Source organism: Pleurodeles waltl, chromosome 6 (assembly GCF_031143425.1).
Source record: "Pleurodeles waltl isolate 20211129_DDA chromosome 6, aPleWal1.hap1.20221129, whole genome shotgun sequence".
NCBI lineage: Eukaryota > Metazoa > Chordata > Amphibia > Caudata > Salamandridae > Pleurodeles > Pleurodeles waltl.
This window is the reverse complement of record NC_090445.1, coordinates 541665459-541683049: the sequence shown is the minus strand read 5'-3', so window position 1 is coordinate 541683049 and position 17591 is coordinate 541665459. Positions and strand designations below refer to the sequence as shown.

Below are 17591 nucleotides of genomic sequence, written 5' to 3'. Positions count from 1 at the left end.
CTTGCCCTTTCCAACCTGTGCCATGTTGCTTGTTTTATCACTGAAAAGCTGCACTGTCAGTTACGGACAGGCATATATTGCTGAGGAACAAATCCAAGGAATCTATGTGTTGTAGCTTCCTGACTCTCTTCATGTTTGAGTTTGCTAAATAGGTGCCACGGGTTCTTCAGCAGCTTCAGACAGACTCCAACAGGTATTCAGCACCCCACTTCTCTGTTCTGTAAGGGGCAGAGACTTCCACAAGGTATTTTGTTAAGTTTTGAAACCTTCCTTTCCAGCTTTCTGATGGCACAGACAGATTGCTTAAGTAGGACGCTTGTGCTGCAAAGTCTGCCATTCTCTCTGGTAGCTCCGCCTGCCGTAGACCCCCAGGGTCTGCACTTCCTTGGCGATGGCACGTAATATACCCTTCTTTTCATGGGCGCTGACCTGCAGAGAAATACACACAGGAAATGGTATCAGTCAGACCGTCCTGCCTGTTACACTTATGGCACACTATACCCCTTCACATCGCCATTTGCGCACACAGGGCCCAGCACACAAACTGCACACCGCCCATGGGACATCCACCCGCCCCCCCTACACGAGCCCTTCACACACACCATTCCATTCATTCATGCCACATGCAACGTGCTCACAGTGTACTCACCTGTTGGTCTGGAGGCCCATACAGCAGTCCGTACTGGGGTATGGCCCCATCCACCAGTCACTCCAACTCAGCCGAGGTGAAGACAGGGCCCCTTTCCCCAGTCAAACGAGCCATGGTAGGTTCCAGACACAGGTCACAGCAGCACATGCAGTGTGTGTCCTCTCCTGTTGAAGGTCAGGTAGCAAGTGAGGAATATGATAGAAAATGGCGGTCACGTCCGCGGCGGTGCATACTGTCACCACCGGCGTAGATCACCATTGCCCACTGTAACCTATAGGGCCTAAAGTTATCCAATGAGGAGTTGCACGGGTGTTCATGACCACCTCCCTCAACGGCACAGAACATCAGCGGAATGACCTCACTTCACCTGTTACTCCATACAGGACAGGCGAATGCCATTTCAGGGGGGGACAGGCCCTGGATAATAACTGCGTCACAATTCAAAATTGGACATACAGGACAAATCTTACTTACCCATTACAAATTAACATCATGCATTGTAATGTTGTGGCTACAATATTCAGTTTGTGACCGGCTCCTCACTCTTTTGCCTCATAGATTGTTAACGCTGCGGATGAATATGAGATGGAGACATACCCCAGTGTACAGACCCTCTGGTGGACTTGGCAACAAGGGAGGACGGACACATTATCCTCACCTATAGACTTGACAGGGCCACAATCACAGAGCTGTGTGCCCAACTGGAGCCTGACCTGATATCTGCTATCCGTCACCCCACTGGGATTCCCCCTCTTGTGCAAGTTCTTCCAGTGCTCCATTTCCTGGCAACTGGTTCTTTCCAAGTGACAGTGGGCTTGGCAGCAAGAATGTCAGCTGATGGTCTCAATAGTGCAGACAAGAGTGTTGTCTGCCCTGATTAAACACATGTGCAGCTACATTGTTTTCCCCAAGGTTGAAGATTTGGCCACAGTGAAAGGCTGACTTCTATGCAATGGGACATATCCCCAACATAATTGGGGCAATTGATGGAACACATATTGCATTCCCCCCACCCCCACCCCCACCTCTGGCAAAATGAACAGGTTTTCAGAAATCGAAAGAGTTTTCACTCCATGAATGTGCAGGTGGTGTGCTTGGCGGACCAGTACATCTTCCATGTCAATGCTAAGTATCCAGAGTCTGTGCATGATGCCTTTATCCTGGGGAATAGCAGCATCCTAAATGTGATGGCCCAACTACAGAGGCACCGGGTGTGGCTAATAGGTGAGCCCTGGTTCCCAGCCAGTAGATGTTGGTGTATGGGTATGGTGTGGGCCATATAGGATAGTGTGTGTGTTTTGCTTTCCTTCTCTTATCTTATGACCGAGCTTACAAAACTTCTCTGGAATGCACTTCTTAGTTTAAAGAAGACATTTATTGTTATTACTTCATCACGAGGTTCCTGGAAGACGAGATTAGTAGGTTGGAAGCACACGTTTAAAAGTAGTCACAGCAATGAAAGCAAAATATATCAAAGTACTTCTCAGTTGCAATGTACACAGCAAATACATGTGATTATATTATAGCATAACTTCAAAGCAAAGAAAAAAAGTCAAAATTGCACCACCGTAGGGCCTATCACTGCTCGTCATCCTTCTCCTATCTTCAAGTTGATGACTCTGGTTCAACTGCAAGAAAGAGACCTTCCACACAAACGGGAATCAGGCAGCTGACGTCCGCTCCTGACTGAAGTCCTGAAAGATCTCTTCCTGCTGCTGCCCAGGGCCACCGTTACCCCTTCCTCTCAGACTCTGGAAAAATAAAACAAGCCATTGGAGATTGGCCAATTCTCCTAGACCTCTCCTCTTCTTCGTGGCATGCTGCATGTTACACAACCTTGCCTTGAGACGGCCTGTACCTTTTCTGCAGGAGGAGGAGGAGGAGGCTGGAGATGGCCGTGTGGCAGCAGTGGACCCTGTGGACAGTGAGGATGAGGAGGCAGAGGATGAGATGAGGACAACAGAACTGCAGTGATTCAACAATATTTCCTATGAAACACATGTAAGACAGTGGTACTTCACATTTCATTGTCATTTTTTGATTTATCAATGGCACTGACATGCTGTTAATTCCCACTTCTATGCCCTCTCACTATACCCTTTGGCAACTCATTTTGCAGATTTTGGTGCCCCACTATCAATCCTGGTGTGATCACTGCAGCCAACTACAGGTCTTTACTATGTCAACATTACTGTACAGTTGAATTGCAAAATTTGAACCTCGTTAAACGAATACATACTTAAAACATTTGACATACTCAATAATTGTATTTTTTCAAAGTGTGTTTATTGAAGTGCTAGGAAGAAGAGGGGGAAGTGCAATGGGATGAGGTAATGATGGAGGAAAGTCCAGGGTATTGTTCCAGTCTATTTGTAGCACAGGTGCAGTGTCCGAGGGGACATAGGCAGTTCAAGATGGACAGGGTGACAGAGTGGGACTTAAGGGTGACAATCAGAAGAGTCTCATTTCCTGGTGGGGGTCTTGGCAATAGTCTCTGGCTTCTGCCAGGATCGCAGGGAATGTTTGCGGGGTGGTTCTCTTTAAGGAGGGGGGGGTGGCGTGTTGGTCCTGTGCCGGAGCCTCCTGTCCACTAGCGGCAATGGAGGTGGAAGGCAGTTCAGATGTCTGGCTAGTGGCAGGGGCCCGCTGGTGTGAGACTGCCTCCCTCATAATTTGGCCATGTCTGCCAGCACCCCTGCTACGGATACCAGGGTGGTGTTGATGGCCTGCAAGTCCTTCCTGATCCCCTGGTACTATCCCCCCTGCAGCTTCCTTTTCTCCTGCACGTTGTCCAAGATCTGGCCCACCATATCCTGGGAATGTTGGTATGTTTCCAGGATCTCAGTGAGAGCCTCCTGGAGAGTCGGTTCCCTAGGCTTGTCCTCCCCCAGGCGCACAGCAGTCCTCCCAGTTTCCCTGTTGTCTTGTGCCTCTGTCCCCTGAACCGTGTGCCCACTGCCACCGACCCTAGGTCCCTGATTGTCTTGGGTATGAGGTGTGCCCTGGGGTCCCTGTAGTGGTGGACACACTGCTGATTGAGGTGTCCTGGGGACAGAGGTATGGGTACCCTGGGTGGGTGCCTTGGTGGTATTTCCAGATGGGGGAGGCTCTGTGGTGGTGTGTGACTGGGCCTGGGTAACCAGCTGTCCAGAGGTGACTGATGAGCCAGGTTGGTCATCCAGATCCAGGCGACCAGGGTTGCTATCATCACTGTGGGCCTCTTCTGTGGGGGGACTGGATAGTGCTGCCACCTCTTCGCCGCTGACATTGGCTGGGGTACCTGTGGGGATGTAAATGCAGTGTTATTGTTTGTGTGTGACATATTGTGCATCAGTGGGTTGCCCTCTTTGTTTGTATTTGCCCTGGCTTTTTTCAATTGTGTACGTTCGTATATGGTGGGATGATTAGTTCTCTCTAGTGTGCATGCTTTAGTGATAAGTGTCCATGCAGGTCTGTGAGTGGTGTCCATGCATTGGTGGTGCATGCAGGGCTTGGCATTGGGATGAGTGAGATGTGAGGGTGGTGGGTGTGTGAAGTGGTGGAGTGATAGGAGTGAGGGTGGGGGTATGTGATGGCACCCAGGTAGGTGGGTGATGACTTACCGGAGTCCAGTCCTCCTGCTACTCCGGCCAGGCCCTCAGGATGCATGATTGCCAAGACTTGATCCTCCGATTTTGTTAATTGTGGGGGAGGAGGTGGGGTTCCACTGTCAGTCCTCTGTACAGCGAGTTGGTGTCTTGCTGCAATAGAACGTACCTTCCTCCGTAGGTTGTTCCACCTCTTCCTGATGTCATCCCTAGTTCTTGGGTGCTGTCCTAAGGCATTGACCCTGTCCAAGATCCTTCGCCATAGCTCCATCTTCCTAGCAATGGATATCTGCTGCACCTGTGCTCCAATTAGCTGAGGCTCCACCCGGATGATTTCCTCCACCATGACCCTCCGCTCCTCCCCTGAGAATTTGGGGTGTCTTTGTGGTGCCTTTGTGGTGCCATGGGTGTTATTTGAGTTGTGTAGGTGAGAGTGTGTAGGGTGTTGGGGTGTGTGATGTGGGGTGCGTTGTTGGTGTATAGGTGTAGGTGGTGTGTGGCTCTGGTTTTGTCTGTAGTCGTGGTGCCTGTCTTGTGCCAATGGTTTGTAGTCGTAAGGGGTTGTGGGTAATATGGGTGTGTGTTTTATAGTGGTGTGGGTGTGTGGGTGTGGTGTGTGTATGGGTGTCAAGTGTGTGTTGTTTGAAATGTCCAATGTGGTGGTGTTTTGTTTGAGTGTGTGTATTTTGAGCACAGTGGTATGTACCGCCAATGCTTTACCACCATTGAATGTCCACTGTGGTGATTCGTGGGTCATAATGTCATGGACGTTGTTCTGTTGGTGTAACGGTGTGAGTTTTGATACCTCCATTTTATCATTGACCTTTGGTGTGGCGGACTTGTGTCTGTGGCTGAATAGTGACGGATTGGTGTGTGTGTGTCATAATATGGTGAATGGATATCCACCGCCACTGCGGTATGTTGGCGGCAGTCAGCATGGCGATAAGTGGGATTTACCGCCAATGTCTTAATGAGGGCCTAAATGCCTAAGAATGGCTTTGGGCCGCCAGTGCCCAAGAAGTCGGATTGCACCAGCTTTGCTTTCTTTACATTTGTTGTTTGTGAGAAAATCCATAGTTTTCAAGTCTGTGGGCCTAATTCGTAAGGGAATGTTTAGCCTCCACTGCTCTCTGCTAACTAAGCATTCTTAATGCTATCATCCAATTAGCAATCTCCTTTTTTAGGGCAAGTTTTTATTCGAGGATCCCAAATATCTTTTAAGATTTTTGTATGGACGAGCCTTCTCATTTGCTAATGCAACATGTTGGAATCTGCTGCCATCTAGCTTATGCATGGAAGATAATTTGACATAATTGCTTAAATTGTTTAAAACCTGGACATTGTCTTAAGTCTTTCTTGCAGTGTGAGAAGATGGTTCTGACCATCTGGTCTGCCCTGATTTTTTGTTTGATTTTTTTACTCCTGGCTTTTGACCTTTTACTGTGAGGGAGCCTCCTAGTCAGGGACTCCCCCACAGTAAGCTAATGGTAAAATGGACTGCGCGTGTGACCCCCGGTACCGCCTTGCTTAAGAAAGGCTGCTGTGGTGCAGCAAGACTAGGAGGCCCCGGGTAGGCTACACGGGAAGATGTGTGCACACGTGTGTGCACCCATGTTAGAGCTGCACAGGGAGGGATCCTGCCATGCACAGCCCAAGAACTGCGCTTAGAGAGCAGATGGGTGTACCCAGGGGAGGGATAGTCAGTATGCTTACTGAAGTTTTACGGTAGGGACACTCCAGTACATGTCAACATCAGTGTGCTTTCTGTTTTTTCACTGTAGAGACACTCCATTCAATTTGAATAGGAAAGTGTGTCCCAGGGCATTACTCAGGTCCCCTAGGGCCCACAGAGGCCAGAGTTGCACCAATGTACGCTGTAACCTGTATGAAAAGAATGATGCAGTAGGTTACAAAAGCATAGTTGTACAATTTATGGTTCATCTAGGAATGTCATCTTTCTCTGACTCAGCTCAGGATTATGGTCAATTACTGCTCTGTCCAGCTGCCTAAGCAGGGTGCAGGGCCTTGCATCAATCAGCCAGCTGTCAGCCCCTGCCAGGGAATGGGCGTAGAAGCCCTGAAAGGAATGCTAGGAAGGAGGGGCTAAGTTTCAGAGCACATGTGGCCCAAGCTCCTTGACAACACCATTTTGGAGCTATTCCAGAAGACTGTGCAGGAAGGAGGGGGCAGGGGCAAGGAAGTAATGTGGCACGTCTGGATTGGCCAGAGGTGCAGGTCTGCTAGACACTTCCACCTCCACTTAAAAGGTCTTGCACAGGGGAGAGCTCTCTCTCTTGGCTGTGCTTCACTGCTGGACACTGGGACTGCAGATGGGCGTCATGGACAACTGGATAGAAGAACCCCCTGACCGCATCCTGAGGCAGGGACTCTGCCTCGAAGGACTTCAGGCCCAGCAAGGCGCAGGCCAAGGCCAGGTAAGCTGGCCCCCTTAATCACCCTGAGTACTAGTTGGGGGAAAGACTGGGCTGGTGCAAGGTGAGCGCGCTGCCCAGAAGGAAAAGAGGGCACCCAAAGAAAAGGCCTGTGCAGGGAGTCAGTGGGACTGGCCCCCTATCATCTGGGACCCTTTCAGGCCAGGAGGCCTAGGGAGAGTGCTCCTGGTGGCAAGGGCTCATCAGCAGGAGCAAAACGACACCAAAACCACCCAAATTGGCCTTCAGGGGCCTGAGATATCCAAAGAAGAAGGTCTGTGACCTTTGACCTACTTCAGAGCGAGCGGCAAACCGCATGGGGCTCCGCTGCTGCTCCAGTCGATGCCCCCAGAGTGGGCCAGGGCACCGGGGGCTGCCCCAAAAACAGAAGTAAAGCCAGGGGTTGCCATCAACGAGCTGGTTTGCCATGTGGGTGGTTGGATTATCTTTCCCTGAGAGGGAGGCATGAGAGATTACACAGTGTCATCCAAGGGTAATTCCATCCATTTGTGTATATTTGTAAATTGTTGCATAGTATTGAGTAGTGAGTGTGTTACGTACTTTTACTTTATCAAAAGAAAAAGTACAGACTGGACAATCATTTATTGAGTGCCATGCTTGCGTGTCCACGAATGGGGCTTACTAGCCCACACCACCTCCCTTGAGTAAGCCTAGGACTGCTCAGCAATGCTTCCCTATGAGAGTCAAGCGCTACAATGGGGTGTTTGGTTCCCAGTTGTGGTTGTGTGCGTATCTATTACTTGTGCAGGCCACACAACTAATGACCCTCTTTCCAACATGCAGCAAGCACTTTTTTGTCACACACGCTTTTTTATGTTCTTGTGTGTTCCTAGCGCCAAGATGTCCATGGTGGGTGAATGCATGCGCTCTGTAACGCCCTTCCTCTGCCCCGCCACCCCCAAAAAAGATAAATAAGCAATAAAAATGCTAGGTCTTTTGCAGTTATCGCTGCAGTTATCGTACCTTTTCTTTGTCTTTCTTTAAATATTTTATTTAGGTGTTATTACAGGACATTGCACAAGAACAGTGTCATAGTGGTTACATACTAGTCAAAAGCCCAGAAACAAATAGTCTTAACTAAAAATCTTCAATTAGCCAAGATATAAAAGGCAGAGGAAGCGAGGAAAATGAAGGGATCTCAAGCCGGAGGGTCATACATCCTTGAAATTTTGTTACCACATACGTATATTTCTTTAATGAACAGATTGGGCCAAAGCCTTGATCATTTGTTTGTCAACAAAAGCACATCTTCCCTGCTGTATTGGGCATACACTTTCCCACAAAAAAAGGGCAATACAATCAGTTTTTTAAGGATGAAGGACACTATTTCTGCCCAATCAAATGCTGTACTCACGGTAACTAGCATGGGCGGAGCCAGAGCCTCCCTCTCTCAGTAGTGCTTGTTAAAGCCCTTTTGCTGTTGATAAAAGTTCAAGTGACAGCTGCACTGTGAAGCCAGACCTAAAAATTATAACTGGGTCAGAAACAATGGTATCACTATGACCTTTTTTTAAGTAGGCAAGCGTATAGGTTAGGCTGGTCCGCAATTCGATTAGGTTGATCTGGCATTACTTTGGCCTTCTGGAGTAATGTTGCTTTCATACTTAGTGTGTTTTTTGTAGTTAAGTCCTTTTCATTTGCGATCATCACAACCTGCTATCTGGCAAAGTCTCAAAGAAGTGAGTCAGGCTATGTCAGATGTTGCAGCAAGAATCTTGAGCAGTGTGCAAACGCAAAGGTTCCAAGTTAGAGTGAGACACCCTCATTGACCAGGATGGGAGTCAGTGTCGACAAATGCTCTGAATATTAGTTCCATAGCCTTACACTAGGCATGTGGAAACATCCTGTGATTAGGTCCTGTGTGGTTAAAAAAGCATAAGTGGGAAGCAGTTCCAAAGTATGGTGACAGGGTTGCACTATTTGTTTTATCAGCCTTCAGTATTATCTCAGAAGTCCCAAATTTGGGGCTTAGCATATTAGTAATCTCTCCATTCAGGTTCAGCAGTGTACGAGTCCTGAAGCATCATTAGACCGGTCAGCTGATGAATACGTTCACACCACTAACCTTTGGCCAGGCCCATTAAGTTTGTGCTAATGTTTCCCACGCTTCATATGCCGGCTAGGGATATGGCTGTGAGTGTTCTATTTTCTACTTTAAGAGATACATCTGCTGTCCTGGACTCCCAAAGTGCTAACATTTTGGCTTCATGATGTCATTGTTTACTTGGGTCTCGCAATAGCTGTCACACTAAGGCACCAGTGGATGGCAGGTTATCTCAGTGAGATTAGGAGGATAGTAGGATCTTAGCTTTCCCACGTTTAGTGGCAAATCTGTTGCTCAGAGAAGAGACTGGAGCAATCAAGGACAGCTCTTCTGTATCTTATCCAAGGACTCAGCGGGTTGTTTCTGCTTCAAAGCAATTATGAAGTTTATAGAAAATACCTTGAAGTGATTGGTGCACTTTTCAAACCTTTTAAGAATCCTACCCTCATTTTCCCCAAGTCGACGTCTCTCACTTCTGTCAGAAATGTGGTATCCCTAGCCCTTAGGGGAACTGGATTTGTTTAACCCTCCTTGCTACACCATGGGTCTTGTCTTCACTTCCTGTGAATGCCACGGCTCTCAGTGGCAGGTTTAGCTGTACATGAATGAACAGGAGGTCTCGCATTTTCCTTTTTGACATTGGTCTGTTGCTGGTATTATTAGTCCCTCGATAGAAGAATGATCCTTCCTGCTGAGCTTCCAGTAACATAGACTGGAGTTCCTTTCCACTATTAAGCCAATGTGTATTTTGTGTGGCTAAAAAAAGTAACCTCTAGACAAAGATGGAAATTTTAATTTAGGTATTATATACTGATATGTTTTTGACTTTTAAGAAATGTTAATGATTGAAGCCGGCACCAAATAAAAGGACAAAATCATAAATATTTGGATGATTAAATTGCACAAAAGCTTATAGGGGCAACATGACTAGCACTCAGAGTGTCAGCGCATGAATGTCAAGCGAAATGTGAACACATTTTCTCAAGACCCACTTCAAAAGCTGTACGCCTGTGTTGGACCTGGCTTTTTGACAGGGTCATCCCCAAACCTTTTGCCTCCTTCCTCCTATTTTTCTGACCTGATGTTGTTGGCTTTTGACCTCTGGGCACTTTACCACTGCTAACCAGTGCTAAAGTGCATATGCTCTCAGTGTAAATTGTACTATTGATTGGTTTATCCATGATTGGCTATTTAATTTACTTGTAAGTCCCTAGTAGAATGCACTATATGTGCCTAGGGCCTGTAGATTAAATGCTACTAGTGGGCCTGCAGCACTGGTTGTGCCACCCACTTCAGTAGCCCCTTAACCTTGTCTCAGGTGTGCCATTGCAAGGCTTGTGTGTGCAGTTTCACTGCCACTTCGACCTGGCATTTAAAAGTACTTGCCAAGCCTAGAACTCCCCTTTTTCTACATATAAGTCACCCCTAGAGCAGGGTGCTGTGTGGGTAAAAGGCAGGACATGTACCTGTGTAGTTATATGTCCTGGTAGTGTAAAACTCCTAAATTCGTTTTTACGCTACTGTGAGGCTTGCTCCCTTCATAGGCTAACATTGGGGCTGCCCTCATACATTGTTGAAGTGTCAGCTGCTGATCTGAAAGGAGCAGGAAGGTCATATTTAGTATGGCCAGAATGGTAATACAAAATCCTGCTGACTGGTGAAGTCGGATTTAATATTACTATTCTAGAAATGCCACTTTTAGAAAGTGAGCATTTCTTTGCACTTAAATCTTTCTGTGCCCTTCAATCCATGTCTGGCTAGGTTTAGTTGACAGCTCCTTGTGCATTCACTCAGGCACACCCCAAACACAGGGTACTCAGCCTCACTTGCATACATCTGCATTTTGAATGGGTCTTCCTGGGCTGGGAGGGTGGAGGGCCTACTGGGACCCTGGCAGACAGGATTGAACTGAAAGGGGACCTGGTGCATTTCTTAGACACTCTTTGAAGTCACCCCCACTTCAAAGGCACAATTTAGTATAAAACAGGGCCTCTGCTCTACCTCATCAGACACTTGCTGGAGAAGAAACCTGAACCAGAGACTACATCCTGCCAAGAAGAACTGCCTGGCTGCTCACAGGACTCAGCTGTCTGCTTTCTCCAAAGGACTGCTGCCTTGCTGTTGGCCTGCTGCCTTGCTGAACTCTTGTCTGGCTGTAAAAGTGCTCTCCAAGGGTTTGGATAGAGCTTGCCTTCTGTTCCCTGAAGTCTCAGGACCAAAAAGACTTCTCTTTTTCACTTGGACGCTTCGTGCGCCGAAATTTTCGGCACACAGCTTGTTCCGCGGCAAGAAAAACGCCGCACACCGACGCTGATCGACGCAACGCCTTCGGGACGACCGGAACTTCGATGCACGGCCTCGCAAGTACAACGCCGCCCGACTTCCAGAGGAGAAATCAACGCGACGCCTGCCGTGAGATCGAAACTTCGACGCACAGCCCTGCGGAACAACGCGCAGACGGAAAACAAGCAGGAGAATCCACGCACAGACCCGGGACATCTGGTAATCCCCGCGACCCATAGAAAGAGACTGTCCGCATGCCGGAAAACGACGCACGACTTCCCCGCGTGAAAAATAACGACGCAAGTCCGTGTGTGCTGGGGAGAAATCGACGCACACACCATTTTTCCACGTATCTCTTCTTTTGCGGCCCTTTGCGGAGATTTTCCACTCCAAACCAGGTACCTTGTGCTTGAAAGAGACTTTGTTTGCTTTTTAAAGACTTAAGACACTTTATATCACTTTTCAGTGATATCTTTACAAATTCATATTGCATCTTTGATCGTTTTGACCTGCAAATACCCAGATAAATATTATATATTTTTCTAAACACTGTGTGGTGTATTTTTGTGGTGTTATATTATGGTATTGTAAGATTTATTGCACAAATGCTTTACAAATTGCCTTCTAAGTTAAGCCTGACTGCTCGTGCCAAGCTACCAGAGGGTGGGCACAGGCTAATTTTGGATTGTGTGTGACTTACCCTGACTAGAGTGAGGGTTCTTGCTTGGACAGAGGGTAACCTGACTGTCAACCAAAAACCCAATTTCTAACAGCCTGTTGGCAGTGGCATGTACAAAATAGACAAGTGTTCATTTGAGAGTGCATCTTTAGGAAGAAATTACATACATATATATATATATATATATATATATATATATATATATCCCCATGCGGACCTACACCAGACTTTACTCATTTTACTAGTGTGGTGGTAAGTAAAGTAAAGGTTTGGTCCATTACAACAGCAGCACATGGGGTTGAGTAGAAGATAAAATCCTTCTTTAGAAGTAGAGGTCAAAAATGGGGTACAGCCAAGCAAAAAAACTCAGAGGGTTTGGATCCGATCAGATCCCTCTCAAACATAATTAAGTATGAACTTAAGAGGGAGAGCTAGGCCATATGGAATTTATTTCTGGGCTCACTAATTTACATATAAGGCTTTGTAGCCTTACTCTGTACCCTAAATACACATATCTAAAAGGTAACCAGGTAATAGTAATATCTGAAAGAGATGCATCAACGGTGATAATTATAGGTCCACAAAGCTGCCTTCCGGGCAGTGGAACTTTAACCATTGTTACCAATAGGCCGATTTTGCAGCGGTCAATATTCTGCTCACAGGGAGTGGGGCAGTTAGTACTACCATGCGGCATGGGTTGTCACAAGCCCACAAAAATGCCTCATGACTTCTGTAGGAGTCCTGTGGGCCTACTGAATCACAAATATGGTCCAGGAAGTTTGTAGTTGTTTTAGATAGATCATATGATTGGCCTTAATTAGGAGCCAATCAGATTGGCTGACAAATACTGCAGTTTTACCTAGTTTTCACATTTCACCGATAACGTTTGGCCGTCACTAGTAATTATAGTAATGGAGAATACTTATGTGTGATATCAAGTTCAGTTCATTTCCTAGCATGATCAGTTGGTCTATGCGTGGGTTAAGGTGTGCTACCAGAATATCATTGTTAGAATATGGGAATGACATAAATATCCTCTCTCAAAATGTCATCCAATTGGATTTACTAGTTATTGTGCACTACATTCTTTGAGCACTGAGACAAATTTCTAATCAAAAGTTAATGGTTCATTCTCAGTGTGTATTTTTCATCTTTGTGGTTTATGCGTTGCCTTTGAATAATAGGTGTGTATCCCTCTCTCCTACAGAGGCGTGGTCCGCAGCGGTCAGTGGATGTCATAGTGTCTTCAGTGTTTTTACTGACTCTTTCCATCGCATTTATTTGCTGTGCTCAGGTAAGATGGTCAGCAGCTTTGTTGTGAACAATGCAAGTGTAATGAGAAGTCTGTGAAAACAAAGTTGATATTTCTACATGAGTTGCTTTACCTTGTGCAGCTATTACAACGGGTATTTGCATTGTTAACATTTCAAGTCCAGTGGGTCGGTCAAGCATTTCTACATTGCTAACATGTGCCCCTTAGCAGAATCAGCATTAAGCTGTCTTGGCAATATGTTTAGGTCGAGCCTAGACAGCGCTTGCACTGTCAGGGTGATCCGTTGCTTGTTCTTTGTGGGCTTTAACTCATCCCATTGCTTATCATTTGTCTAATCGATTGTCTTTTAAAAGTCCTTTCTTGCCAATGGGTAATTGCTCTTCCTGGTCCCTCCTTTTTGCAAGTTGCTCACTCCCCTGGAGTATTGCCCCCGGACATGTAGGCTTCCGCTTTTTTCTATTTAACTTTCTGTCCAGGAACTCTTTTTTTATGCGAATGAGCATTTCCCTAGCTTAGCACGGCACCCCCGAAGTCGCATTACAATGCCTCTTTGAATGTGCACCAGCGGTTCTGAGGCAGCGTGACATTTAACATTTTTCTCTGGAGGTACACGCAGATAACAGCAACCCCGCTCTGTTACATCTGAGTGTCAATTAATGTTGTTTCTGCCAGGGCACCAGTCTGGCTCATGAGGTGATTATGATAAGAATATCAAAGCGGTGCTTTGATCAGCACGGAGCTGCTCGACAAGAGAACATTTCCGAAGTGCGTTAAGTTGGGATGGTGGTGGCTGCGGTCGGTCATTTCTGTGCTTGACATTTTCCTGTGATACCCGGGGCGCAGCACAATTATTTCACAGGGTGTTCGCGGCTGCAAGAGTCACTGCGCCAGGCAGAAATTGGAAGCTCTAAGAAAATAAACGAAATGGCAGTGAAGCGAATGGTAAAAGCTACAGTATGACTTGAGATAGTATAGGCCACTTCTGGCAAACTGTTATAATCTATTCTGCCGATTCAATAAGACTGACACAGAATGAATGTTATGATATTCCGGCTCTTTGATCTTCTGGACGCTGCATTCCTTGTTATGTTTATGTTCACCATATGCATTTCAGACCATACACACTGCGGAGATCTCATGCTGTCCCAAGTCGGGTGTTAGTAGATATCGCACATCCTTGTAGTTTGTCATGCACAGTGCAGAACTATAAGTTGCTGGATGGGCTACACCACCACTCACCCGACACAGCAGAACTTTAGATGTCTGGCATAATGTTTTAACGTACATTGCTACTGTGTCTTTAAAAGAAGTCCTGTTTCTGTTATTTGCTTTTCTCACTTCTCCTTTTAACATGCCTCGCTGGACGGTGGAACAGGGCACATTTTAAAAGTTCCCCTTGTCGGTTGTGCGATTTTCTGTATTTTACAAATTTCCCGTGGCTTAAAATAAGCTTTTGCGGTGCATCCCACCTGGACCACCTTATTTTTAAGCTTTGATGATTCTAGTCTGCTGTGTGTTTGGAGATGGCAAAGAGAGACAAGCCTTCGTCCGTGTTGGCCCAGATCATGCAGTGCACCACATGGTTTGACTGCACAAGGACGGGGCTAGTGCCCTCCATATTAAGATACCCTTTGCATGCGCAGGTCTCACCGAGGACTACAAATTAAAAGGCAGGCCCCGGGGAAGGAAGGCATGTTTGCCATCGGGCTCCACACCCAGCGGTGTTTTCTGGGCTTGCTCTATTCCTGAGAGTCACCAGCCATGAGACTGCCATTTTATCCCAGAGCACAACATCAGCTCATTGACTGAGTTCGGGACATGCATCCAGTCTGTTGTTCTCTTGTGTATTCGGATGTGTCTCCCTTGAAAAGTGAGAAAAAAAAAGTTGTGGGGTGCCTCAAGTGTATATATTGGCATGACCCAGGAGTTGGAGATGTCCTGCAGGCCGTCAAAAGCAGCTTTTAATTTTTTTCAATTGCTTTGAGCCCTCTGTTTCCTGAGAGGACATCTGAAGAAATCTCAAAATAGATTTTGTAGATCGAGGAGGTATTCTCCAGAGGCCTCTGCTCTAACATCCTTTGTTGCTGTGAGCCACCTGCCCCTAAAGGCGTTGGGGTGTGTGTGTACTCAAGCAGTTGGTTTCGTGACATCGGGGGGGAAGGGTTGACACCCTAAATAATAAAGAACACCTGCCCCCCTCTAGGATTAGTCTTCAGTGTCTTCCCAGGATGGTGCTGTCAGGAAACCTGCAACAAGAAGAGTGAGACTTCCAGCACACACTGCACGAGAAAGGAGCCTTACAGCAGGGCCGGCCTCTCCATAAGGGCGGAGGAGCGTCGTCCCCTGCCAGCAGCGGTAGCTGCAAACCTTTTCCGCACAAACAATAATAAACTGTTTATTATAATTTTTGGGGAAAAGGGACAGGGCCACGGGGTGACTGAGGACTCCCCTCACTGCGCATGTATGTTTGACCCACTGTCTCGGGCTGGCCAAACACACATGCGCAGAAGGGTCTCTACAGCCCAGCAACGCAGTTGCCGGGCTGGCTGGGCGCTCCCAGCCAATCCTGATGCTGCTCTGAGCAGAGACAGGATTGGCCGCAGGGCAAGCTGGGAGCCTGTGCCTGCAGCACCAGCGAGACGGAGGAGCAGTGCAGCGGGAGGTAAGTGTTTTTAAAAAAAATAATTATTTTAAGGTAAGGTGAGTCCCAATCCCCCACCTGCCATTCCGCCCCCTCTGTGAGCCATGACTGCCTCATAAATTCAGGGGTGGTATGTGCAATATATATATACATACCACCCCTGAATTTATAGTACTCAAATTCACTACCACCATTGAAATGTAATCAATTGCATCGACTGAATCCATTGTGATTGGCACATGCCATTTGTTGGGAAATGGCCCTCTCTGAAGGATCACCCCAAACTTTTTGCCTTCCTTCTCCTCTTTTTCTGATCTAATTTTTGTTGGCTTTAGGACTCTGGGCACTTTACCACTGCCAACCAGTGCTAAAGTGCATGTACTCTCTCTCTAAACATATGGTAACACTGACACATACTGAACTGGCATATTTAATTTACTTGTAATTCCCTAGTAAAGTGCACTACATCTGTCTAGGGCTTGTAAATTAAATGCTATTAGTGGGCCTGCAGCACTGATTGTGCCATCCACAGAAGTAGCCCCTCAACCATATCTCAGGCCTGCCATAGCGAGGCTTGTGTGTGCTGTTTCACTGCCAATTCGACTTGGCATTTAAAGCACACAGATCAAAGAGGACAGTGTGAAGCTGGAGGGAAGAAGCACGTGTGAAAAAGCAGCATGGAGAGAAACATTCAAAGATGATTACGACACTGAGGGTAGTATTAGAGAAGCACACAGGTGAAAAAGAACAACACAGACTGTGACTGAGGGGGTAAGAGAAGTGCTTGAGCTGGAAAACAGACAAACTGTCATGAAGTGCTTAAACAAAAAGAATCAAGCATTTGCAATGCAATGGATTTCGAGTTAAATTCCTAAGTGGACTTTTCTTGCCACTTAAATTGAAAATGAAAAGTAAAACCTTTGACAAAAGCGAGGCAATTCAAAGCACCATGGCCGCCATGAGCGGGAAGGAGAGATACAAAAAGAAAAAAAGTTTGCTCGCAGTTATATGTATCAGCAATCATGCAATTATCCGTGTAATGGGGCAGTCTGTAATGTAGTAACAAAACTGTCCCAAGGTGGGACAAACATAAAGCATTTACCAGTGATAAAAAATAATTTTTGAAAGGCAAGCCCATGAATGAGTGAAAGTGATGGATGTGTGGTGGGCATGGTTAAAAGCCCACATTTCTTATAACAGGTCAAAGTGCTTGTGCGTTATACCTAAAAAAAAGTGCTGCGATGCGGTCATCAATAGCTGAGCCATAGCACCTTTATTTTCTTTGTTTGTTCTTTTTAAAGAAGCAATAGATCGTCACAAGCAACACCACATGCACTGTCTCTGGCGGACCTTAAAATGATGGTAAAGATTTGAGTTCACACCTCTAAACCATACTACAGACCTAACTCTCGTAAGCATTGAGAATTCTTCTTGATTAATACTCTGTCTTTCCATGGTTGGTTCCTTTCTGAACTGGCACAGAAGAGCCAAAAAAAACAATTTAATTGAATGATGCCCATAGAAACCTGCAGTAGTTAGGAAGCTTCTTTGGATAGGCACCAGCCCATTTCCATCAATCAGTGTTTCGATGTATCAATAAGCCTTCTTTACTGGGGAAGATATGCCAAATAAAAGGTGCTGAACTTGCTGTACCTTACTAATAAGGCCCAGTGATACCAAATTCCTTTTTTTTCTTTTTTGCTTGTGATCTCTTACTGAAGTACTGAGAGCTAGACTCTATTAGATGTGTCTGGCCGAAGGGGCAAGAATCATTACAATTTCCGAAGGAGATCTTCCAAATGGCAAAGACAAGCTTCTAAATAAATGGAATGATATGCTTCCAAGAGGAATTTTGAGCGCTTGCATCTGAAATTTTGAAACAAACATGAAATAAAACGACCTAGTCTGATTACAAAGTCTTAGGCTGTGAGTGAACATCCTAAATCAACCAACAGATCCTACTTCAAAGAGCAAACAACATT

General features: G+C 46.3%; 1 protein-coding gene across 5 annotated transcripts in view; it reads left to right on the top strand.

Moving 5' to 3' along the window:
• Nucleotides 1-17591, top strand: part of PHTF1 (putative homeodomain transcription factor 1) — a 499499-nt gene that overhangs the window by 340876 nt on the left and 141032 nt on the right. For all 5 annotated transcript variants that reach the window (XM_069238694.1, XM_069238696.1, XM_069238695.1 and 2 more), the window contains one exon: nucleotides 12903-12989. In XM_069238694.1, coding sequence (XP_069094795.1) covers nucleotides 12903-12989 — 87 coding nt within the window. The remainder of the gene's footprint in view (nucleotides 1-12902; nucleotides 12990-17591) is intronic.